General features: G+C 45.9%; 1 protein-coding gene, 1 long non-coding RNA gene and 3 other non-coding genes across 7 annotated transcripts; all 5 read right to left on the reverse strand.

The window, feature by feature from the left end:
• Positions 1 to 1,168: 1,168 nt before the first annotated feature.
• On the reverse strand, positions 1,169 to 9,160 carry LOC103532154 (somatomedin-B and thrombospondin type-1 domain-containing protein). Its single transcript, XM_008497888.2, has 5 exons — positions 8,854 to 9,160; positions 6,854 to 7,048; positions 5,895 to 5,973; positions 3,959 to 4,135; positions 1,169 to 1,587 (listed from the first exon to the last, which is right to left on the reverse strand). The coding sequence occupies exons 1-5, from the start codon at positions 9,095 to 9,097 to the stop codon at positions 1,470 to 1,472; spliced, it is 813 nt and encodes a 270-aa protein (XP_008496110.2). The 5' UTR covers positions 9,098 to 9,160; the 3' UTR covers positions 1,169 to 1,469.
• A 9,362-nt stretch (positions 9,161 to 18,522) lies between these two features.
• Positions 18,523 to 22,765, reverse strand: LOC115599428. Of its 3 annotated transcripts, none has more exons than XR_003988416.1 (4): positions 22,492 to 22,765; positions 21,355 to 21,491; positions 20,381 to 20,516; positions 18,523 to 19,044 (listed from the first exon to the last, which is right to left on the reverse strand). It is a non-coding gene; the product is annotated as an uncharacterized LOC115599428 (long non-coding RNA). The 3 variants fall into 3 exon arrangements; XR_003988418.1 differs by having other exon boundaries at positions 21,355 to 21,479; positions 22,501 to 22,764; XR_003988417.1 differs by having other exon boundaries at positions 21,355 to 21,479; positions 22,492 to 22,764.
• Positions 20,588 to 20,678, reverse strand: LOC115599475. The gene has a single exon (XR_003988446.1). It is a non-coding gene; the product is annotated as a small nucleolar SNORD12/SNORD106 (small nucleolar RNA).
• LOC115599476 lies at positions 21,562 to 21,650 on the reverse strand. Its single transcript, XR_003988447.1, has one exon. It is a non-coding gene; the product is annotated as a small nucleolar SNORD12/SNORD106 (small nucleolar RNA).
• LOC115599474 lies at positions 22,682 to 22,771 on the reverse strand. The gene has a single exon (XR_003988445.1). It is a non-coding gene; the product is annotated as a small nucleolar SNORD12/SNORD106 (small nucleolar RNA).
• Positions 22,772 to 25,037: the final 2,266 nt, after the last annotated feature.

The following is a 25,037-nucleotide window of genomic DNA, read 5'->3' on the forward strand; positions in this document are numbered from 1 at the left end:
CTTAGAGGGAAACAGGCAGGACTCAGTGCATGTCTGCATCATGAGCTAATGTTCATTTGCAAAGAATGATCTGACAGCTTCATTATCTGCTACTTAAAAGGCTCACTCTTGCTCTCTCTCATGCACACACACTTGCATCTCTCTCCTTCCTTCCCCCAGGAATTTCCCAATAAGATTTGTTTGTACAGTCAATGAGGAAGCCCAAATTCTGTACTGATCTGACATAAAACTACTTCTGAGCAGCCTGTTCTCAGACTTCCCAACTCTCCACAGCTACCTGCACTCACATAAGAGACTAATTCTGCAAACTTTCCACACAGACATATCTAAACTGGCCAGTTTTCTACAGTTTCTGCCAGAATAGGATGGAATATCATCAAAAGAACCTCTTTCAAGGCTTGCTTTTTCAAGACATTGAAGCAAGTGGGTAGCCTTCTACCCTGAAAGATTCACAACCAGATTTGTGTCAGGACTAAATATTACCTCATTACCTTGATGCTCACCACTGCAGTGCTCTGCCACAAAATGGAAGTCCTTTCTGGCTTCAGCATATTCAGAACTATATTAAAGAAAGATTACACCCATTTCAGCATAGTGGTAAATCATGGTGCTGGATTTCCACCTCTACTGATTAGTTCTGGAGCTGGACAGCAGCCACTTTTCCTCCATTCTTACCTGGTGGTGCAGAAGAGTCAGTGACAAGATTGGCTGGAACAAATGAGGTGGGTTCAGGAGCTAAAGAGATGGCACTACATAGATACATCAAAGAGATACACACTGGGAGAATGTCTCCAGTCTCCTTTATTTTCATTTATAGAAAAGTATGAATATAAATCAGCAGAATATAAGAAAATATTTCAAATATTTTCCAGTCATAAATACAAGGCTATACCTAGTCCTCTTGGTACAGCTGAAATGAGTTTTTTTGTAGAGCTCCAGGACTGCACTGCATTTTGGGGCAACTCAGGTGGTCCTTGCAACCTGACATCCAAGGGCCCATTTATCCCTGGTTCCTTCTTTTCTCACAGGTGGGGGTCAATCTCTTCTCCCAGGCAACAGAAAAGGAGGAAATGGCCTCAAGTTGTGCCAGGGAAGATTTAGATTGGATATTAGGAAAAATGTTTCCACTCAAATGGTTGTCAGGCACTGGAAAAGGCTGCCTAGGGAAGTGGTTAAGTCACCATGCCTGGAGGTATTCAGAAGAGATGTAGATGTGATGCTTAAGGACATGGTTTAGCAGTGGACTTCATAGTGCTGGGTTAAGGATTGCACCTGATTGCCTTAAAGGCCTTTTCCAATCAAAACAATTCTATGATTCAGTATGCCCCAGTACAGACAGCAACCTCTTGAAAGTAAATTGCATAGCCTCTGACACAGAGAAGTCATTGTTTTGGCCATGGTTCCTACTGTTGTAGCCCATTGGTGCCAGACAAGCCATCACAGCACTCACTTGCTGGGAGTGTCACAAGTTAGATGAACAAGAAGCTGTGGACAGAAGGGCAAGAGCAAGTGCCCAGCTGGCGAATTCTCTTCCAGGTTCCCTTGCACTGAGGGTTCCCTATTGCCTGCCAATGCAACAGCTGATTCCTGAAACACAACCATAAGAGGGAGAAAGTTATTTTGCTGCACTTCCACTGCAGAGCAGCCACTTGTACAATCACCCAGTAAATCCCATTTATTTACTAACATGGACTTTTACTCTATGGACCTAATTCAGCCTTTCTACCACTGTAAAGAAGCAATCACAGTGACCCCCATAGGATTATAATAGTGTAAAGTCAAGTCACAGCAGTCAGGAACACTGACCAGGGAGAACCCAGAGCAGCATATACTCCAGATGTTAAGTTCAAAAGCACTCACAGAAGCATTCCCTCAAGGTGCCCAGCACTGCATGCAACAACTTGCAAAGCACACCATCATCCCCCATAACCTCTGTACTGAAACAACTGACAGGTTGCAATGTGGGTAAAACACCTCCTTCTCCATTTTTCTTTATAACCCTCATGCTCCCTCTCAGCAGGCAGAGCTCTGTTGCCACCCATGGCCATTGAGATGCTGAGTAAGCAAGCACAAGGAGCACAACACAGATCTGTGCAAGCAGCTGCAGGGACACGAGCATCTCTGGATACCCAGGTTAGGGGAACATTTGCCTAAACTTTTCTGCCTTGCTAAGAGCTACACATGAACATGGCTGCTGGAAGGCAGCTGCCTGGAAGTACCAGACCCACAAGTGTTGGAACAAGGTTACTCATGTACCCCTTTAAGAACAAAAAAACAACCAACACTTTTTCTCCCAAGCAGTCCATCAGCACATTGACCAGGAATGAATAGAGAAATATCCTATTAAAATAAGCAAGCAGATCCCCAGGACATTTTTAGCAGTCACTGGCTGCACAAACAATGCTGACCTGAAAGTTACAGAAACTGAAATTTTGCTGTAGTGCTGTGCCCTTTCACATTTTTTGGCATTTTAGCATATAGTGACTTAAGATAATTCCTCACAGAAGTGTGTCCCAGCCCTGGTTTTGGTGAAGCGTAAATACAATTGGATCAACTCTTGTCCTGTGCAGAGGGCTGCCCACAGAACAGCCCATCAGACCCTTGACTTCTGCTTGTTTTATAGCTCTGTGGAAACTGCTGTTATTGCTCCAGCTCCATAAAGATAACCCTGTTCTTGGTTTAATGAGATGTCATGCTCCAGAACAGAGTTTTATGCATCACAAATGGTTGGAAAAGGCTCACTGGATTTTTCTTTTGGCTCCGAGTAATTTCAAAATACCAGAATCTGCACAGGGAGGATTAAGATCCCAGATAAAGCAGACTGTGCACAGAGCAGTCCCATACCCTTAAAAACTGGCTGCAACTTTATCTTTAAAAGGCTTTAGTCCTTAAACACAGAAGTTTAACTTGCTTTCTCTCTTCTTGCTGGTGGAAGAGGTAAAAACTGACTTAGCTATAAATCAAGTCCATTCACCTTCTCTGTCCCTTTACCCCACGAGCAAGGGCATCAAGTTCATATCAAGAATACCTGTAGCAAATGCCAGCGCTTGAAATGTTTATATCAAGAAAATCAAGCAAGATACCCAGCACTGGACAACAATCTCCTTGACCCCCAACTTTAAGGTCAAATAGTGATAAAGAACACCAGACCACGGCTCTCAAGGTTACTTATCTAGGGGATATGTGGGAGTTATCTAAAAGGTCCCTATGAAATAAGGGAGACTTCATTCACTCACACACAGGGCTGCTAACCAGAAGATGGCTTTGATGAGCTAACAACAGAGATAAGAGCACAAAAACAGTGCAGAAATTCCAGTGACCACAGGAGAGGCTCGGGAGCCAGAACTCCTCTGATGCTCTCTCTGCTTCGGATGTGTTTTTCAGCTTCATCTTTGCTGGAGTCAGCCCAATTCGTACAGGGTGGGTGGTCCCTATCAATCACTCTGAAGCTTCTTCAGGTTTCCAGGGAAAGTATGGTGTAACTGCAAAGACTCAACAGTATTTCCCTCCATCCTCGGGTGCCAGCATGCACCTCAAGCCCCAAGCCAGCTACCACTCACCAGAAGTACTCATAAAGAGTCACTTGTAGAAACAAAATCCCTGGTGCTTAAAAATCAAAACCAGGTTAGGTTATATTTGACATCTGACAGAACTGTTAACCTTAGAAGCATGGAGAGTCTCTACAAAAACAAAACAAAACAAAAAACCTCCACACCCATTTAAAGTCAAATATTTAGCAGACTGAGTACTCCCACACTTCCTGCCTCTACCACTGGCTTAATACATGATCTATACCAGGTCATTTCATCTCTGCAAGAAAGTCATGGTATGCAACAAAGATCAGTTAATATATGTAGAGTGCTCCAGAGAGCTGCATGCAATGTATTATGAAACTGGGACAAGTGGATCAAGAAGAGAATAAAAAATTCATCATGACAACAAAACCTAGAACTCTTACTTTTTGCTTCCACTGCCATCCCCAGAACAATGGAGACTTCTGGAGTCTAAAGCTGGGTGCTGGCACTCCACACAGACTGTGTGGCCCTCCCTGAGGTGCTGCATCCAGTGAGTGTATGGGTGGTGGCTGTGCAAGCAGCCTGGTGTGATGGCCACAAGCTGGAATTCAACACAGTACCTGCAACCAAAATAATCAAGTAAGTTAGCTCAATAACCTGATCAGAGCCCTCCAGAGGACTGGATGAGAAACTGGGTGACCACAGATCACTAGTTACAAAAAATAATAAGCAAACAGCTAAAAATCCACCCAACACCCCAGGTCATAAAAACTAGAAGAAGTGGACTACCTGCATTTGTCAAGGTTAAAGAGGGAATAAAACTGCTCTGCTGGTGTTTTCAACCAACACCAAAATATTTCAGCTGTTACTGATACACTGCTTTTACACATAGCAACACAGATTGGTCAAGCATTTGACTCAAGCAAAAATAAAAAAACAACCAACCAACCAAAAAAACCCCAGAAAACAACACAACAGACCAGACTTCTGATTCCAAGGCTGGTATCCATTTGCTGAACCACACTATCTTCTGTTCTCAGTTATTTATAGTGGGCTCTGTAGAGCAAATTGCAACAGAAGCTAAGATTTGGTCTGCAAAGTTTTGCCATGTGACAATCTAAGTGAGAAGGACTACCAGATTGAACCAGCACTTCTGCCCTGCTGAGACTTTTCTGTGCTTCTGAATTTTACCTTTTAATTGAAAAGCCTAAAAAAAAATAATAGCCTTGCTTGGAGGGGAAAACCAAGGCAGCTCAGTGTAAACACAGCAGAGAATTGGGTTCTAGTCTAGACTGGTTCCATATCAGTCATCCCCATTTTGGGGATTTCCAAACACTTCCAAGTAGCACACTGAACCATTTGAGCAGTCTGCTTCCTTGTCTTATCTGAGGGAAAGAAAGCAAGGATAAAACCACACACAATAGAGCCATGCTCACATTCTTGAATTTTAAAGTGAGAAGGCTCAACTAATGAGGAGTCCAAGGGAGGTTCAGGGTGAACAGATGACTTATGTGTTCAAAGACTTATGTGAGGGTGACAGTTGCACCCACACACAATGGAAATACTTACAGGTACAACATCATGTGGGGAAATGAAACAACAAGTGTAAGGTTGGTTCATGCTGCAAAAGCAGCTCAGGGAAAGTCCATGCAGTGTTTACAGGAATGTCAGCTCTCAACAAGGACCAGGCAAGCCACCAGCAACTGCAGTAAAAACCCTGGGGAATAACTTGCAAGCTGTGTACATGGGGTTACAGAGTGGAAGATAACCTTTCCCATCAGCATTCTGTCACTGCTAGTGATGACTGAGGGCTGGGAAGGCTGAATCCATCTCCTCTGTGTTTGAGGCACCAGCCCAGAGGCAGAGCAGCACGCACAGAGGTGGCTGTGACTCAGAAGATAAAATGCAACAGAGCTTTCTGCACAGCCCTGCCTGGACCTGTGCTGTGCAACAGAGCTGCAGGAGAAAGAAAACAGGCAGTGTTACAGCTAAGTGGGGCTCAAATGGGAGAGAGGTGTGCTTCCCATCCAACAACTGTCCCCTGAGAATTTATCCCAGCTGTGTGTAAAAAAGTGCACAAGATCCCATTTTGTAAGAGCTGAAGTGGATTGGTCTTCAGTTTTTTGGCCACACAACCTTAAAAAGCAGCAATGCCATAAATGACAGGCTGAATTTCAGTTTTGTACTGGCCTTAGATCAAGACAGACCCACAACCTTCTGTAGCATTGCAGATAACTGCTGTCACTGAGGGTAGAGCAGCAGCCTGCTCTACTGAAGTGCCTCCCTTCTGCTGAGAAACACCAGCAAAAACCTGGGCCTAAAACTGTAACCAGTAAAGGTGGAGCATGACTAAGTCATTGTGCTGACCCTCCAACTTACCCTGCTTTTTCATTACCATCAGCTGCAGCTCTTTTTTTCCTTGCTTTTCCAAACCCTCCTGTTGTTATTAATGCTGGGACTGTGAATATCAAAGAGAAGGAGTACATAGCATAAGTGGCAATACTGCACTGAAGCCATTGATGTCTGTAAAACAGCAAAGATGGGGCCTTTAATGTCAGACAGTTTCATCTCCATCAGGAGACAAAACCAATGCTAATTTTGTATTTTCATATTGTCTGTGATCATGAACCATTTCACTGAAAAGAGAATCTCCATTGTTGACTGATTTTTGCCTTAGCAGAGGAAGCCTTCTTATCAGGCACACCCAAAGGACAGAGAAGGGAGGCAATATTCACGTCATACCAACTCTCAACATATTTGAAGTAGTCAGTTGTAGCAGCATTCAGACTTGACAAATTTTGACCCCAAAATGCCAGCAAAAATTACAAGCAGTTCTTCTAAAAAGCAGTAAAGGTATGTCATAAAATTCTGAACAAATTGAAGTCAGGCTTTTTCTCCAGAAACTAGCTGGAGGTCTCCTCTGCCTGCACTCTGCTCCAGCACAGAGAAGTCATACCTTGCCTTTGATGGGTATTGCTCCTTCATGACTTTTTACAGGTGACTCATAAAATAAAAAGTGCTCAACACCCACTTAAAAAAGTTTTAAACAGGCATAAATCTATGAACTCTATCAAAATTGTCAGACATCTACACTTGTATAAGATCACAAGAGATCTGCAATATTTTACTTTTGAACCAGAGCAGATCACTCCAAATGGCAGACACTACTGTCCCAGGAAGGACCTCTAAGGCCCTGTGTGAAGAGCTCAGTTCTAATTACACCAGACAGGCCCAGAGCAAACATGCTGGTGTTTGCAAACAATTCTTTTCAAGCACAGTCAAGAAAGATCAGCTCTGTCCTCCCTCTGATTACCCAGACACATTTTCAGCAGACTTACTCAGGGACTGCTTGCACTCTGCTCCTTGCTGAGTCCAGTACTCCACACAGCCAGCCCTCTCCTCCAGAGCAGGACACGCCTCTCCACCATTCCTGGGCTCCTGGAGGATCTGCCTCCTCCGAACACGATACGTGGTCTTGCAAGGCTCTGCACAGCCACTCCAGGCACTCCACTGAGATACAACACAGGGGCTAACTGGAGGACGAGTAACACACAGAAATGTGGAAGGTTACAGAAATGAGGCAAGTGATGAGCTCTCTCCAGAAAAAATGCTTTTTTCACACGATCTTATTTTATCAGTGGTCCCACAGCTGTGTTGGGCCATTCCCTATAGGTCTTCTCCCTGGAAATGACCTGCCCATCCAGGCCAGTCTACATGGGGCCAGTCATCTCCCTCTAGCTACACCACTGCAAGCCCCCCCTGCAAACTGGGACCTGCACTGGAGGAACTGAAACTGGAAGAACAAGAAAAGTGAATCGCATTCAACAGGATTCTTCTGCTCTTTTCAGTTTTGTTTGGCCTCAGATATTAATACCTTTGCCTTAATGCTAAGGTTTACAGGTCAGTTTGATAAAGCAGGCCTTAAGTGGCAGGAGGAAAAAAAGCTACTGTAAGAAGGCCAGGCTCCACAGGCAATACAAGTCAAAGCAGATCCGAGTCCCTTATATCCAACACAAATTAATCAAAAGAAATAACGCAGTAACACCGCATCCTGGACAAACTTTTCTTCCTTCCGTAAGCTGGATGCTGTTATTCCTCCAGTGAGCCACACGATGGCAGCGGGCTGGGAGAGCGCAGGGCGGCAGCGGTTACAGCTGCCCAGGTGTCCTGCAAAGAAGCGGAGCAGTGGCTGCCCTCTGCTATTCCCTCAAAAAGCAAAACAAGGATCTGCAAACACATTTTTCTTATTACTCTTCCGTACTCTGAGGCGGCAAGGTTCGGGGGCAGCAGTACTGAAGGAGCAGGCAACAGCCCAACCAGGTTCAGATGTCAAATGACAGGGCAACCAGCACCTACCAACACACCCTTCCCCTGGCAGCCCCAACAGCAGGAAAGGCAAGGGGCACCCTCCCTGCAGACCTGGGGTGCCCTCCCTCAGGCAGAGGAGAGGCAGGTTTAGGGGGTCTTGAGCTCACTCCTCTCTGCCACGCTCAGGAATTGTTGGTCTGCAGACCTGCCAACCTGTTCTCATTGACATAGCTTGGTTAAATCACTTTGGAATGAACTAATTTCCCACCCATTTTCCATCTCTCTTTTGAAAGAAAAAAGACAAATCATGGGAACATCTGCCCATCTGCCCAGAGCAAAACTGCAAAGGTACACCTATACAGGCTGAAAATAAAAGAGAAGAAAAAAGAAACAGGTAAGACTTCTTGAAGATGCTGTTTGTGGGAAGGAAATTTGTGATTGTACAGTGCACTAAACTAACTTCTCCCTAGCTCATCTCCACACTTTAACAGAAGATATTTATGGAGGGAGTGCTGCTGTGCTCCCTGGTAAGGCAGCATTGCCTGGGCATCCAGCACCCAGCAGTGCCAGTGTATTGGTTGAGGCTCCCCCTGACCAATGCTAGGGCTGCAGTTGTCAACACCTTTTGCAGGGGTGTGCAGATTAACAGGAGCAGCAGATTTTATCCCATCCATAGGAGCTCAGTCAAGAGAGAAAGGAATCAAGGAACGCTGACTTGGGAGACACCTCATTTCACGTTTCTGCCCTGTACAAACACACAGCATCCAGATGTGTCCTGCCAGCTATCTGCTCCAGGGACACCTCAGCATCTTGAGAACCACAACCCCGGTGGGAAGACAAGTGCCTACAGCATCTCTCCTTTGGCCACCTGCATCTCCACATGTCTCCTCTTGCTGTTCCCAGAAGCTAAGCAGAGCCCAGCAGCGCTTTTAACCGCAGCCAGGCAGCCAGAACCCCGAGGGCAGGCAGCAGGGTAACCACGGGAGGCAGCCGGACCCTGGAGCAGCCTCAGCCCTCACTGGGCACTCACCTGGGCAGGCCTGGGCGTAGTCGTGGCAGCAGTCGAGGGTGCGGGTGCAGACCTGGTCACAGTAGCAGGGCCCGTGGGAGCCGTCGGGCCGCCAGCCCTGGCTCAGACAGGCCGGGTCGCGGCCCGGGCAGCACAGCCCGAGGGTGGCACAGCCGGCGGCGGCGCGGCGGGGCAAGGCCGGCAGCACCAGCAGCACCGGTAGCACCAGCACCGGCACGGCGGCCCAGCGGCTGGTCCCCGCCATGGCGACAAGGCACGGTGCCTTCGCCGACCTTCGTTCCCCGCAGCCCGGGCCGGCTGCCGGCTTAAAGGCGCCGGGGAAGGAGCCGTCCCGCCTCCCGCGCCCTGGCCCCGCCGCTGAGCGGGGGAAGGCGGCAGGGCGAACCGGGCGGAGCCGCGGTGCTGCCAGTCCGGGCGGCGGAGCGAGCGCGGAGGCGCTCGGTGTCCCCGGGCGGGCAGCCCCCGCTCCTCACGCCGGGCAGGGGCCGGGGTTGCCGGGGCAGAGCCTGGGCTGCCCCAGCTGTACCCCGCGCCCCGGCAGCGGCTGTTCCTTACACAACCGGCCTTGCTTTGCCTGACGCTCCCAATTACCGCTTCTTCGCCTTAACCTTCGTGGCATCTGATGATGCCCGTGCAGCCTACGGTTCCATTTTCTGCAGACTTTAAAGGATGCGGTTTCTGCACTGACTGCTAGCACTTAGCAGCCAAACTGTAAGGATTATCATTAAAAAAAAAATTGTAACAGACCATTTTTGCTGGATTTGACTCCACCATACCTCAGGAATCATTAAAAACCTGAAAATACTTCATTCTCAGTACAACAGCTTGACAAAAACACAATCCAGCAGGGTATGCTGCCTCCTGATAGAATTACTCTGAATTTTCTGCTTACTCTCTAATGTAAGAAGTTTAAAGTGATTAGAGATCTATTCCTGTGAATTATTTAGCTATCTGGTAGGAAGCTAAAGGCTTTACTGTAACTTTTTATCAAACAGACTTGTTCTAAAATATTGATCACAGCAGATGTTATACCTAGCTGAATACCAAACTGGGACTTATAAAACCCACCCACTTATAAAACCAATTATGCTATTGTACTAATAGTGCAGATGGGCAGTGTTCCCACTCCAGGGAAACTGCAGCAGATACTTCTAGAAAAATGGAAACTATATCAGAGAGCAGACTAACACCATCATGTGCAATGCCAGAGGCACAGGAGCAGAGGAGACCTGGCACCACACCAGCTCAGGCATAGTATGGCAACACGTTCCAGAAAGATAAGAAATAAATGGAACTTTAGCTTATTTGTACATCCATAGGCATCTGTATGCAAAGGACAGAGGTCTCATTTTCCTGGCAGTAATCAGATATTGTTACCTTGGAAATCACACATATAACAAATCCTGCAGTGGGCAAGAGGCAAAAAGGCCATGAGAGCAAAGAGAAGGGCATGAGAAATAAGAGGCCATGAGGTCTAGAAAGCAGGAATTTAATGATATCAGGTGTTAACTCCTGCTTCTGCAAATGAGTCACTGTGACCCAGGTAAGTCATTTAATCAATGTATGTCTCATTCTTGATCTAAAAGAGGAAGTGCACTCAAAAGGAGATGGTTTCAGGCATTACTCACCTATCAGTCAACACAAACCAGAGGCCTGTGTGGCTCTTGTGCAATTGCCTGAGGGGCAGGAACACAGACTGCTTCCCAGGCATTTCTGTTTCCTGCTCCAAGTCCCCCTGCCAACAATTGTTGGAATAGGTGGAACACATTCACAGTATTCTGAAACACAGAAAGCTGACTGAATAAAAAATTATCATTTGCATTCACATAAATACTGCAGTTTTGACTGACCCTGCACTATATGAAGGAAATTGGATCTTGGTCCTGACATCTTAGTAGTGTTCAAATTCTATCCACCCCTCCCTAAAGTGCTTGGGAGTAACCTTTGTTGCTCTTCTCACATTCCCAGTCTGAAACCCTTGTTCTGGTTTGACAATGCCCTTAGGAGATTTTTGGAAGGTTGATTTTTTTCCCTGGTAGGCTCTGAAGATGGTAATCTAAAAGAAGCCAAGGAAAACATGGTACAAACTATGCTGGAGCACATCAGCCCAGCAAGAGGTTTCCTGCAAGGCAACTGCTGAATCAGAAAGTGGGACTATTGGTCCTATGAGGAATATTGAAGCCAAGAAAATTTGCTCTAAAGAAAGAAACATGGCTAATCCATCTTACAAGGAGGTTCAGGAGCAGAACAGCTTGCAAGGCTTTCCTTGATGGTGGAGATTGTGCCTTCCAGCCCACAGGGAACATCAAGATGCAGCTCACTGGAGGCAGCCAGTGGAAACACAACTTTTATCTCCTTGTTGAATCCCAGCTGCTTTTCCAGATGACCACACAAGGTTCCTGCCCTCTTGCTCTTTTTCTTTCATTTAACTAAGATGCGCTGTGCTGGAGCTGCCACTGACCCAGTTCTCAGAGGCCCTCCTTCTCCCTTCATTAAACTTGAGGGACAGGAGGTTGTCACAGATGGAAAGGGAAGATTACTCTCACTTTTAGTTTGGATAATCATTATGCAGCCTGCATAGGATTCAGCAAGTTTTTAAATATGATTTACCATATTCCCAAGTGTTTGCCTCTATCACCTGATACTTTGTATGTACATTGCAAATGCATGAGGATAGCAGAATTTTTTGTTCTTTGTTTGTATAGCTCCTTGCACTTCATGTCTCTTGTGCAGGACTTGGATTCCTGTGCATTGCAGCAATAAGGAAATGAGCAGAGCTACAAGGATGCAGGACCAGAAAAAAAAAAGTTTCTGGTTTAGAGAGTGTCTGATTTTACTATCCATTGTCACAGCCAAGACTGTAAAAGCATAGAAGGAAAGTAGCCAACCAAGTAATTTGATTTCTTGGAACTGATTTCCGCAGATAGGAGAAGGCCACAAGAGAGCTGTCTGCCAGCTCATTCAAACCCTTCTCTGAGGCTATCACAAGGGATGCTCTGCTTGTTCATTGTATTTCAGCAAGAAGTACCACCAGATCACACAAGCTTTCCAGAGCATGACACAAATCAACAGCAATGGCAACAACACTTGTCCAAAAGAAGGCAAAAGGTCAGTATTTCCAACTACACTTTTACTGGGGTGAACAGGTACCAATTGAAAATCACTTTTGGCAGCAGAGTCTGTTCTGTGGTCTGCTGCCTTTCCAATCTTATGCTCAAAGCTGACAGCACGCAAGTGCACACCTTGTCCACTCAGGATGGGATCTCATTAGGTCTGAAGGGAGCATTGGCCAGCATATGAGCAGAACTATCAACCCAGGGACCAGAAAGCATCTCATCCAGAGAAAAATCACTTCTTGCTAGACCTGGACTTTCGGAATGTGCTCAGGAGGCCAGCAATAACTGCACACCTCTCCAGACATGCATTTTCCACCCTTGTAACACTCAGCTGGCTACAGAGAACCACATCAGCTTCTCAGATGGAGTGCACAGAGGACATTTGCAGAGGGCAGCATTCTTCTCCAGAACTCTACTGTATGACCAGCTAGGTCCAAAGCATCTGCTGGTTTTCAGCTCATCAGTTTTGTCCCAAAGATGCAGACTTTCAAGGCACTGTCAATAGAATCCACACCACAGATCAGTTACAGCTGAGCAAACACCTTCAATTTAAACCCCAAAAGCATTCACTCTTGATAAAAGATTCATCTCAACAGCAAAATTAGTGTCCCCAGCAGATTCCAACACATGGGAAATGTGATCTGCTTATTCTGCTTTCTCCTCTCTCATATAATGCTGCATTATAAGACCACAGAGGGAAGTCAGGCTGGAAGAGAAGTCCCACTCCTCTCATTAAGCTGTGGCCACATGGACAGAAAACACAGATGATTAAGCCTTTTCTCTTCTGCCAAAAGCCACTGCCCAAGCCCATCACATACTGCCTGTCCATAGAGAGCAGGGCTATGAGGCACTCCAGGGAATAAAGGAAACAAACTTGTTGACATTAAAAAGCTATTATCTTTAATGAAAGCTGGAGAAAGTTCAAAGGGGTCAGAAGTCTTATTTAGAAAATTGGAAAGATAAATACTTTAAGAAAAAGCTTTTACTGGTTTTCTGTGTCTTTTGCTTTCCCAAAGAAAGGAAACCAGCCAATTTTTCTGAACCTGGTATTTTCAAATTATGGTTGGACTCAATCTTAAGTTTTTTCCAACCAGAATGATTCAGTAGGTTCTTCAATGCAGTTGTAATTTGGGTCCTGCAATTTTCATTCTGCTAAATCTCTCTCCTGACATTAGATAGAAAATCAAAGCAAATGGAAACCAAATCCTAAAAGTGGTATAGATGCTGCTTAAACAGAACACAAATGTGTCTCTAAATTCAAGAACATGCTTAAACATGGTACTCAAAGCATTACACTGCATGGAGACACAACTGTTCTGAATAACCAAGCTCTGTAATGAGCTACACAAGCTACAGAAGCAAGCAGATACACTTACTAAAACTGGTCCTGTTTTTAGGTTGCCAGTTGATGGCACATCCTAAGAAACCTTGGCTTTAAATAAATCTCCCCAATAAACTGAACATGCATTAGTATTTGACTGAGGTGAAATTTGAAAGACAGTTGGCTTAGTACCAATATACATTTCAGAAATTTAAATTGCCCACTTGAAAAGCAAGGTGAGTATTGCAAGCATTAGGAAAGTGTTTATCTTGAAATTAACACTTCTACTAATTCTTGTGTTGATGAAAATCATGAATTAGTTACCATGGAAATTTTAAGTGATAAGAGGAGAGGATGCTAAGATTTGGGAGAACAAGTTAACCCCACTTTTTTTTTTTTTCTGAACTGGTTTTGCCTGGAACCTCCCAACAAGTTTACACAGGCAGACTACCAAGTCCAACTCTCCTGGTAGAATCTGCCCTTTAGTCTGTTGCCTGTAGGATGTGGGGCATAAGTCTACATATTTTCAAGAGTGTGAGGATCACTAGCAATTTTTCAGAAGTTAGTCTAATTGTGCTAGAGATAGTATAGGGTTGAATTTTGCTGAATTCAGACTTCACAGCTATTGCTCCTTGCAGTTGGACCAGGATTTTATCCTGACACATCAAAGAGAAACAACCTAAGAGGTTTTTTTGTTTCTTTTCCCAAAACTATATTTCTATGGACTTATGTGACCCTGCCAAGTTGCTTTAAAAATTAATAGAAGTGCTGTATATTGTTGTTCCATCTGAAGTGTAGAGTTTCTATCAAAGCTGACTCATAGCCTCAAAAGTCAGATGTCTGGATAACAGAAGAGGTCCCTAGACTTTAAATAATGATGTTCTGAAGAGACTTTTAGTAACATTCATAATGAGTCCAAGAAATTGGCATTTTAAGCACAAATCACCCTAATATTATCACTGAATATTCCTATTGTATCTCTGCTGATAATGGAAACAATGCTCAATTGTATTCAATATGGCCAAAGGAAAGGGAGTCACAAAAGCAGCTTACAAGCACCACAAAGTCATAAGGAAATTTCAATGTGTAAAATTCAGATTCTAAAAATTATCATATTGTTCATTATGTCTTGAAAGCACAGTGACACAGTGCTTTGGAAAGGGAGATGGATGGGAAAATGATCCACAAAGGCTTTTCTGCTCCATCCATGCAGCCAGCTTGTAGCTGCTGGACATTGCTGACATTCCCTCACTGAAGGGGCTGCACATAGTGATTTGAATGGTGGTGGCCAAGACACTGAGGAATCCATATTTATTGAAAAAAATCTGACAGTTTCTGACAGCCCTGATGAACTGAATCAGTGACTTCAACTCAGTTCATAATAACTGCATGGCCCCTTCCATCTCCACACACCTTTGTGACAGAGAATCTGATGAAGCCTTACTTAATCCCTCGGATGTTATTCTTCTACAGGCATTCAAGGTCTGTTCACTCCCATTCCAATCAATGAATCTAGAATATTTATTTTGGAGATGAATTGCATTCTTTCCCCCCCCCCCTTTCTGTATCTCAGATCTCCATCAATACAGAAGGAACACTTTGAACAAGCAGGTTGGTCACACACACTTAAGAGACAGATGCACACAGCTGGCTCCAACTACTTACTGGTGAACCTCAGAATCACCCTTACACATGCCCTTTCCTGGTAGATCTCTCACTAGTGTGCTCACTGTTCATGCAAAGATACATGGAAAATCAAACACCTAATTCACTTGAGCTATTACCATAGATACACAGGAGCTGAGATATAACCTCTCTTACCAGGCCTGCACAGTCCAGTTGGACACAGCCCTTTGCAACATGATCCAAAGGGGCTGAAATGAGTTTTTTCTTCATCAGGAAAAGTTAGCCTGCCAAATGATCTGTTTTAGACAACTCTCAAATAACTCTGACAGCAGCTTTGGGGAGTTATATCCACAGAAAGCAAGAACCAGAGCACCATGCACATACAGATCTGACAGGACATGGGGATGACTGTTCCAGCTCCTGAGGTCTTTGCTCTAGTGTGAGGAAAATAAAGAACAATAAAACCTGTTAAATCATCCAAACACTTCCATCCCTACAATTTTCTCTACAGGGCTACAAGTCCCACCACCTCTCAGAGGTCCTGTGCAGGTTTAAGCATCAGGCAAACCTACAGGAAACCACAACTCACCAACAAGCCACTCACCCGTGGCTGAACCCAGTGATTCCTGAAGGAATGTCTATTGAAAGCAATACCTGATAGAAATAATCTGTGCTATTTTCCTCTCAAATGCTCATGGCACCACAAAACAGCTGTTTGAGTAAAGTAAGCATTTGCTTAAACATACCAGCCTAGTGAGTGACTCCAGGTTTGTTTTAGAAAGTTAAGAGAAGTATTCGGCATTGCCTGTTCCTGCTATCAATTACAGAACTGACAATCCTACCTTTGTCCTCATCAACCTGTTTAGCCATTTCACAGGGGCAGAATGAGCTCTGGAGATGCTGTCATACTTTGCCAGACCCCAAGAGATAAAAGGGAGATCTCTTTGCAGACCAAAAAAAAATGGTGTGAGTCAACCTTTGTCCAAAACTATCTCCTGGCCTTTATGTTCTCATTGAAAACACCCAGCAGACACACAGGAACTGCCCAGTGCCTGCAGAACTCAGGCAAGTACTGAGACAACAAATACCGAGGACAGCTGAGTAGAAGAGCTGCAAATTCCTCTAAATTTGAACCAAAAGCCTATCAGTACAGACCTTCTCCATCTCTACTCCTCTAAATAAGATGTTACTTTTAGGGTCTGTTTCCACTTTGGTCACACTTCATGGTCCTACAGATGAGCTAATGACCACTAGTTCATAGATTTATTACAGCACAGTGCTGCAGTGACAATGCAAAAGCATCCCAACCACATACACACAGAACTCAAACAAATGGACAGTTTCATGCAGAAACACCATCTGGCCCTTACTAAGCTTTGGACAATGCATGCACACAGCACCCTCTACAGCTGCCAGGTCAGAGATCTCCAGACTCAGTTCCTTGCATGCAGTTCAGTTCCTCCATCCACCTGTCCCTTCATCCAGACTACAGGGTTGCTTACATTGCATCAATTATCTTCAGACAAGACTTTTCCATCCCTATGCATATTGGCAGTAGCAGCAGTGCTTGAATCCTAACTTGAGCTACTACTGGTGAGGTAATAAAACATGCAAAGGACTTGGTTACATGTTCTATGTCCTCATAGTTCCCACTGGACCATCAGTTCCCACTCTCCACTCCCTAAAGTTTGCATGCTATTGGGTATGCTCATTAGATTATGAAAATATTAGCAGCAGTTATGATCCCATATTAATATGTTGCTTCAAGAGATTATGCTGCTTCCATTAAATGGATGAGGAAAATCTCTACCTAGTTTAATGGAAGATTGCTTTAAATGCTGATTAATATCTAATTTTCCATCATTGCTTTTTCCTACTACACATACATGCCAAAGGCCACTATCAGTTCAGATACCAAATCCCCTTCCATAACAACCAAAACTGTTGCTTTTAAGTAGCAAAGATATCCTCCTAACTTGTAGTTGTTGTAAATAACATCCAGTTCTTAAGAGTATTAATTAGGCTGTTACTATCACAGAAATAACGCTGCAATACTTGAAATGGTTTTGGTGGTTTTTCTTTAGACTTCAATACTTTAGATCCTGCAGGAAGTAATTCCTTTCATAGCAAAGAATAACATTTTCTCAGCTTGTTATTCATGCCTTACCTTTCCCTCCAGCTATTTCAAGCTGAAGTCTCACTGCTGGGCCAGCCAGCTCACTGCAGCCCCTGCATGTGCCCCCAGCTCCCAGACAGCAACGCCCTCAGTTGGCATTTATCAAATATGACCCAGAAGTAGCAACCTTCCACAGCTGCCAGGTGGCTCTGCTCCTCTGGAACCTCCTGAGGCTGCAAGGGGATTGGTTTAACCCCATCCCTAATGCACATACCTGCTGTGCTCTTTCCCAACAGCAGCATGTGGGGAACAGCTACTTCCATCATTCGGCCTGGAGGTTGAATCTAAACCTGCTGAGACACTGCTGGCTGCTACACATCCCACTCTTCACATTAGTTTAATCTGAAGGGGCTGTTTACTTCATTTGCATTGCCACTAGGGTGCATAAATGCTACCAGACAAATGCATAGGGCATCTGCCAAGGTCTGTTAGACTGCATCACAGACACCACTCATGACTGCAAGGCTAATGGGCACAGCAGATGGAAAATGCCTTCTCCCTCCCTGCAGAACACTCACCCATTCATTCAACCCTTCTACACATGCAGAGGTCACACAGCAAAGGCAGACACAAATTTCTCATCCCTATTGACTCCAAATGCACGCAGCAAATCTGAGGTATGAAAGTTAGAGGTACAGAAAACAATACATCCTAGGGGTGTGGTGTTAGGAAACTCGGGATTAGGAAAGCCTTAGGCTCCCACTTGTTCAGTGATTCTCTACTTCAGCACTTAGGTGCAAACCATAGTTAATTCTCCTGCTCTGCAAGCCTGGAAGTTTGTCAAACAGCATCCAGGGGAAGGCTGCAGGATCTGAATGAACAGCTGTCACTTAATCTTTCTAGCCAGAAGCAGTCATTCCTGCTAGCTGAACATACTGCACCAGGGAAACATCCAAATACTTAAAGAAGCTGACATCAGCTTCCTTTCCTTCTGAGACTGCTGTCTTTTCTGGGAGACTCATATATGTAAGTATCTGCAATACCAGTGACTTACCTGGGAACATGCTAATTTACACCCTTAAGCAAGTCAGCCCAAATCTTCACTGAATCATGTTCTACACCAGCCACTCCTCACACTGGATTTAAAGAAGCTGTACAACAAAGTGCAGTCACTCCTCCCTTTGGTCCAGAAGACAGACTTGTTGTTGGCCTTTAGCACCCACAGCTGTCACGTAAACAACTGTGGCCTAGTAATGCTTCCTGCAGCACAGCAGGAGCCACAAGTCTCAGCACTTTCACTTCAGGATACGTGAAACAGCTGTGAGATCAGGCCCCCTTCTCCTAGAGCTTGAGGCAGCAGGCAGCTTTATGAATTTATGCACTTCACAGTAGCATTGCCACCATTCAACTCCTAAAAACAATCAGAAGAAATTGGATGTCTAAGGCATGTGAAGAGCATTTCAGTCACCAGCTGAATTCACACAGTACTCAGATTTTATTAAAAAGAAGCTCTTAACAGTATAAAAATGCACACTGCACTGCAGCATCCAGGATGCCCCCTCCCCACTTCACAGACTGGCAGTGATACATTGAAGATTTTTGGATGACATTTGTCACATACTTGGCAACTGGTCTCTTGATGAACAGCTTCCTTACTTTTAATGACTGTAGTGGGACAACATTAGTTTTCAGGTGGTTAATGCAGGCCTTACAGACAAAAGCATTCAACTACATTAAGTATGCAGCAAATTCCCAAAACCATCATAGTTAAATGCCTCATATCAAGGGAAAGAAAAATACAAACTCCTTCTGTCTGTTAATTAGCCAGACATCCATTTATCACTCCTGCTAGCTGTGAGAAAAGACCAGATCTGTTGCAGGGTGATGTGGATGCTGTAGCTTAGACAAGGATCACAGGTAGCAGCACGAAGAGGGACATCAGTAGAAGACACTTTTCTGCTAGTACACTGATACCACAGCAGGTTGCAGGACAACTTCTGACAAACCTCAACCTGTCAAGAAAACAGCCAACATTTTATCAGTCCACTATACCACAAACAGCCAATATGCAGTTTTCAAATCCCATCCCCCCTTTAAACCATTAGGCAAGGGCTGCTCTGCAAAGAGCAAAATCTTCACTACCAGGCACTCCAAACAGGATCCATTCTAGAAATTGTTTTGTGGGAGCTTTTGTAGTACTTGATAAAAGCCTGCAGGAGCTGACTGAGCAGAGTACCACAGTGACATGTTTGTCCAGTTCTACCATCTGACACAGACCACTAACTCACTTGTTCTGAATTCAAGAATAGCCATATAGGAAGGTCACAGGCTAGTAGGGAGATTTCAGCCTCCTTGAACATCACAATAGCTGCACAACAGGCACCTGCACAGCAACACAAGGCTGTAGCCTGAATGAATCCTGTGACAGTATGAGGTTTTTTAAATGAAGTTCTGTTATACACTTTCTAGATCATTAATAAAATGCCAGTGATTCAGCCATGTTTACCAATGTCACATCATTCATCTTCTACTAAAAAATGGAGGAAAACCCATGAAAAGCACTTGCTGTCTAGCTAAAAGACACATTATTAGAAGCTGACTTTTGTCCACACTTCTCCAAGGCATTGAGAACCACCCATTGAGGGGGGCAAGGAGGAAAGAAAAATACGAAGAAAAGCTCCCTGAGTCTGTAAAAAGCACTTTCTTACAACAATGCTTAAATGGGGCAAACCAAAAAAGATCTGCTTATGCCCTTAAAAGATTAATGGATAACTGTCAGAGCTCTCTGCTATTTACTTGAGATCTTTCGAAAGCGATTTCACTTTTGATCCCCAAGTCTTTTACACATGCCAGACAGTGTTACACAGTGTTACTATGATATGTGCAGACAGCACCCTCCAGTGCTGCCTTCAAAGCATGCAGCATACATGTAGCTTCTCTGTAATATCAGGTCAATGGCATGTAGCCTCAACATACAGCTGCAAGAACTGAATAATCTTGCATTTGTGGAATCAAACTGGCTAAACCAGAAATTTGCACCAGAACTGTTAACTTTTTGGGGTAAATGACACTCTTCAGCTGCTCAGAAGGCTTTATATTTCAAAACTCTTCATGTTCATAAAATCTGGTACGATATTAATCCCTGCGGAAGGTGGTAAAAGGAAACTTTATTATTTTAACAGGCATTGATATTCAGGTCCAACACTTAGAAGGGCCCCACTGCAATGCTTTTATCTACACATCTGCCAAATCTCTTAACTGATCAATACATTCCAGAAGCAACACCCTTGCAAAAAGGTGTTTTTTTTAATTTAAACCAGTAGATACATAAGTAGATCAAAGACTTACCATTTCCTCTGCAAGGGGGGCACATATGGTGGAGCAGAGCAGGCAAATGCCCTAATCATACCATTTATCACTGTCAGCTACAAGCATCACATCCAATCTCCCAAATGCTCAATACCCCCTCTGCCTTTGCAGCACCCTACAAGTAAAGCCAAAGGGAACAGTTAGTACCTGGCCCTGCCAGGCTTTGCTACACAGCAGCACTTCACTGCTGGTGCATCAGATATGATCTGGCTTTAACAGTGAGGAATCAACACTGTCGCTCTGTCGGGGAAAAAATTCAGTCATCACTTACACCAGCAAACCCCCAACAGCTGGGTGGCTGTACACTCACAGCCACAGCCCAACCTCCCCCAACAGATCCATGGGGAATGAGTGAAATAATGGCAGAGGAAGTGGCAAAGCCATGCACACAGATGGCCATCACACTGAACATCTGCAGTCATCTCACACAACCAAACTGGCCAAAAATGGGCAGGGCAGGAGAGACTGAACAGCATCCCTCTTCCAAAGGGATACACTTCAGCTGGATGGTTCCTGTCTCTTACTCACTGCGGGAACAGCTGCTCTGAGCAGATGATCACCCACAGGTCTGCATGCAGAATATTTTTTAAGTGAGCTCTCTGAACCCAATGCCATCAGGAAACACACAGGACAGAGGTGTAAAACACCAAACTGCTCCAGCACAGCCTGCACTCCTGTGGCTTGCAGATTCCTTGTCCTGCTGGTTCCTGTTCACTAGCTACACCTGTCAGATTGGACATACTATAATAGGAGCAACAAGAGGCACAAAAAACATTGTTGCAACACTTCTGTATGAAGAAAACATCTCTGCTTTCACCTTTGCACCATCTATACTAATACTGAAAGTCTACAGTCAGACTTCAGAATGCAAAACTCCCATGGCATTTCTTCCCTTTTTTGAAATTTAATTTAATTTAAATTAAAAGTGTTGAACAGCTAGTTAAAGGACTTACCATCATTACTTGCTGGAGGTTCAGGCATGGTGGTACAAACCAGGCAACTGCCCTCATCATGTAGTTCATCACTGACAGTAACAGCCATCACATCAGGTTCCCCAGAGGCTCAACACCCCCTCCACCTTTGCAGCACCCTGTGAGTAAAGCCAAAGGAAACTGTTAGCACCGGGCCCTGCCAGGGTACAGGACACAGCAGCGCTTCCCTCTGGTGCATCAGATATAATCTGGCTTGAACAGTGACAGATCAACACTGTCGCTCTGACGGGGAAAAAACTGTCATCACTCACACCAGCGAGACCACTTAATCTCTGCCACATTCCCACCTCCCCCTGACAGACCCATGGGCTGAGGAAGTGAGGGAATTCAATGAAAACTTCCCCCAAAAAAGCTGGGTGGCCGACATGTTTAACAGGCACGTGAAGAGGTACAAAAATTTAGAGAAAAAAAGACTGATGTGCAATGCTTCTGCAGCAGAGCATCAGCCAGGACAGATGAAGAGCACAAGGCAAGCAGGGGCAGCAGGTTATGCACTTTTGCAGGCCCAGCCTTTGTGGCTATGTGAGGCTCCCAGCTCCGGGTGGGAAGGGGAGCAGCAGCACCACAGCAGCAAAGGACACGTGGTGTGAAGAGTCCCGGCAGTGGGACCAGCTCAGCCATGATCCGGCACGGCCCATGCCCCCAGCACCCCCGCACACCCACACAGCGAGGGGCAGGCCCGGCCAGCTCCAGACCCAGCCTCTTCCACCAAGAGCCCACCAGCCAGGCCAGCACTGCCCCTTGCCACGGCTGCAGCATCTCCAAGCCCTGCAGCCACCGGGTACCTGCCAGGGCTCATAGCTGCCACCCCACCACCTTCCCCAGGCTGCAGATTCCTTCCTTGAGCTGCCACGTTGCACACTGGGAGAGCCGAGACACAAAGGGTCTGGCTGTGAAACTCCTGCAGGAAGAAAACCCTCTCTGCTGGCAGCTCCACAGTGTCCGGGCTAGGGGGCAAACCTGTGCATTTAGCCTGGCTCCAGGGATACCACGTGGCAAAGCCCTGCAGAAGCAAGTGCTTAAGTCTTTTGAAAAATAAGATATATATATATATGTATTCACACACGTAATTAGACATTAGCTGTTTGAAGGACTTACTATTCCCACCTGCCAGAGGCTCGGGCAAGGCGGAACAAACCAGGCAGCTGCCCCCATCACTCTCCTGACCCCGCCGCACCAGGTCTGCGAGAGGCTCCGCACCCTCTGCCTTTGCAGCGCCCTAGGAGCGAAGCCGAAGGGAACAGTTAATGCCGGGGCACCGAGCGGACGGGACACAGCGGCGCTTCCCGCTGGTGCATCAGACACGACCTGGCTTGAACAGTGAGAAATCAACACTGTCGCTCTGACGGGGAAAAAAACTGTCATCAACTACACCAGCGAGGCCCCGGGGGCAGAGCGGCTGCTCAGCCGCTACGGTCCCGCCTGTGCCGGCAGCTCCGGGGGAGCTCATGGAAAAACTTCCCGGCAAAGGTGGCCGAGCAGCCGCTCCTCAAGGAATACCACAGGAGCCTTAAAAGATTATCTTGGGTACAGGGCTCCAGAGAATGAGGCCAGAAAGAAGCGGCCATGCCGCCAGCCCATGCGGCCCCGGCCGCTCCCTCAGTAGGCGGGCTGGGAGAGAAGGAGGCGACGCTGGCGGCGGTCAGAAGGCAACTCAAGCAGAAACAACCACCAAGGAGGGGCAAAGGGAGAAAGCCACCACAACCCGACCACCCCCAAAGAGAAGGGGAGAACCCGCACCCACCTTAGCCACGCTGGAACAAGAGGGCGCCGCACTCCGCGCGAGGCCTTTTATAGGAGCGGCGGGACCCGCCCCGGACCGGCCCACGCAGAGGCGGGGGCGGGGCCGGAGGCGGAGCCATCTTGGGCGGGGCCGCTCGGGGTCCTGTGGGAGCCGCCCTCAGCCCTGCCCTCTTCTGCCCTCCTCCCTCATCTTTTGTCTTCTTCACCTTCTTATCCCCCGGCCATGAGTCCTCCGCTCTCAAGGAGGCGGTGTGTTGTGTTGTCAGTTCCTAACTCCGGCGTGGTCTGAGGCGGTGAAGGGAAAGGTAGCGTAAGATACGCCCGGGCCGGGCCGCCATTTCGCGGCTGAGGGCAGGACGAGGCGCTAGGCGAGCTCCCTGGCCCCGTTCACCTCATGGCGGTACGCGCCTTTAGTGCCCGCAGCCCGCCCCAGCGCCGTTCTGGTGCCCGGCTTTCATGAGGGGCAGTCGGTGCGTGGTGCCGTCCGTTCTCCCGTCCCCGCCTCTCCAGGCCTCCCGCCGTCTTGGGTCCCGGAGTGGGTGTCGGTCCACAGTGTCACTGCGAGGGAGGTCCGGAGATTGAAACCGGGCAAGTGGTGTTTGCCCCTACCTTGAGGCACCGATACGACTAACAGTATTGGCTGGGATGGGCGAGGATGGATTTAAAAATTTAATTTTCTCTCTGTTTTCTTCTTAGAAAGAAAAATATAGGGTTCGGAGGTGTTTTGGGACTTGTCCAGAAGCACGTGCAAATGCAGTGGTAACATCCAGCCTTAATCCAGAGCAGGAGCCCCCAGACAGTTAATTCAGGTATTGCAGCCCAGGTTTGTGTCACTGGGGGGATGCCTACAGCTCTTTGGGAAACATCACAGCAGCAGTTGTTCTTCTTTTAGATGGCCATAGAGAGGCAAATTACTCTGTATAAAATAATTTGCCACCGATTAATAGAGATCAACAGATGTGTCTTAAACTGGGTGGCATATCACTCAGTGTGGTGATTTTTTAGCTATAACTTCACCTTGGAAATAGGGCATGAATCCAGTCATCCATATCTGGTGATCTCCCACATGATATCTGTGAATACACATTGGAGGTATTTTTCATGTCCTGTGCTCTTGCACACAGTGCATACATCTATTCCTGTAGAGAAAGGTCAGCTAAGCACAGAATTTAAAGCATTTAATCCCTCACTGGTGGCTGCTGTATAGCCAGGGCTGCCACAATATGATCCAGAAATGTTCTGCAACCATGACCCATCCAGCACCTCCTGGGAAAGGTAGAAGCTTTTGTCGCTAGAATAAGACCAACTAAAGAGATGGGTTTGAAATGGAGTCAAAATTAAAGAGGTAGGGGTAGGTGCAAAGCCATACACTAGTTCTACATCAGGACAGTCTTTTGGGCTAAATGCAGGAGTTGAACAACTTGAGTTCTGCAATAAGCAGCACTGGTCTAGGCTACCTCAAAATCATGGGATTGCTCCATGCTTTGGATTTTCTGTTTGTAAAATACACACATATATAAAATACACACACATAAAATACAGTTATTGCAAGGCACCAGATAGAGCAGTTCAGTCACTCTTGAGTTTATGAAATGTTTACAAGAGATTATCACTGCTTCAGGAAACCAGCTGTTACTTTGGTATCAGTCTTCTACTAATTAAACAGGGATTTGGTGACCAGAGGAAGCAAGGTGAATACATCAAGGTGAATACATCCTGTGGGACCAATAGAAGGGGTAGTTCAAGGATGATGCTTGAAATGAGTACAAGAAAAGGCACACAGTCAGTTTGTGGGTTAGCTTGCAAGCACACAGCTGAGGCTCTGCAAATCAGCCTAGAGAAGCCACAAGATATTTTAGACACTTTGAATGAGTAAACCCATCTCATTTTACTCACCTCCT

The sequence above is a fragment of the Calypte anna genome, chromosome 20 (assembly GCF_003957555.1).
Source record: "Calypte anna isolate BGI_N300 chromosome 20, bCalAnn1_v1.p, whole genome shotgun sequence".
In the NCBI taxonomy this organism is placed as follows: Eukaryota; Metazoa; Chordata; class Aves; order Apodiformes; family Trochilidae; genus Calypte; species Calypte anna.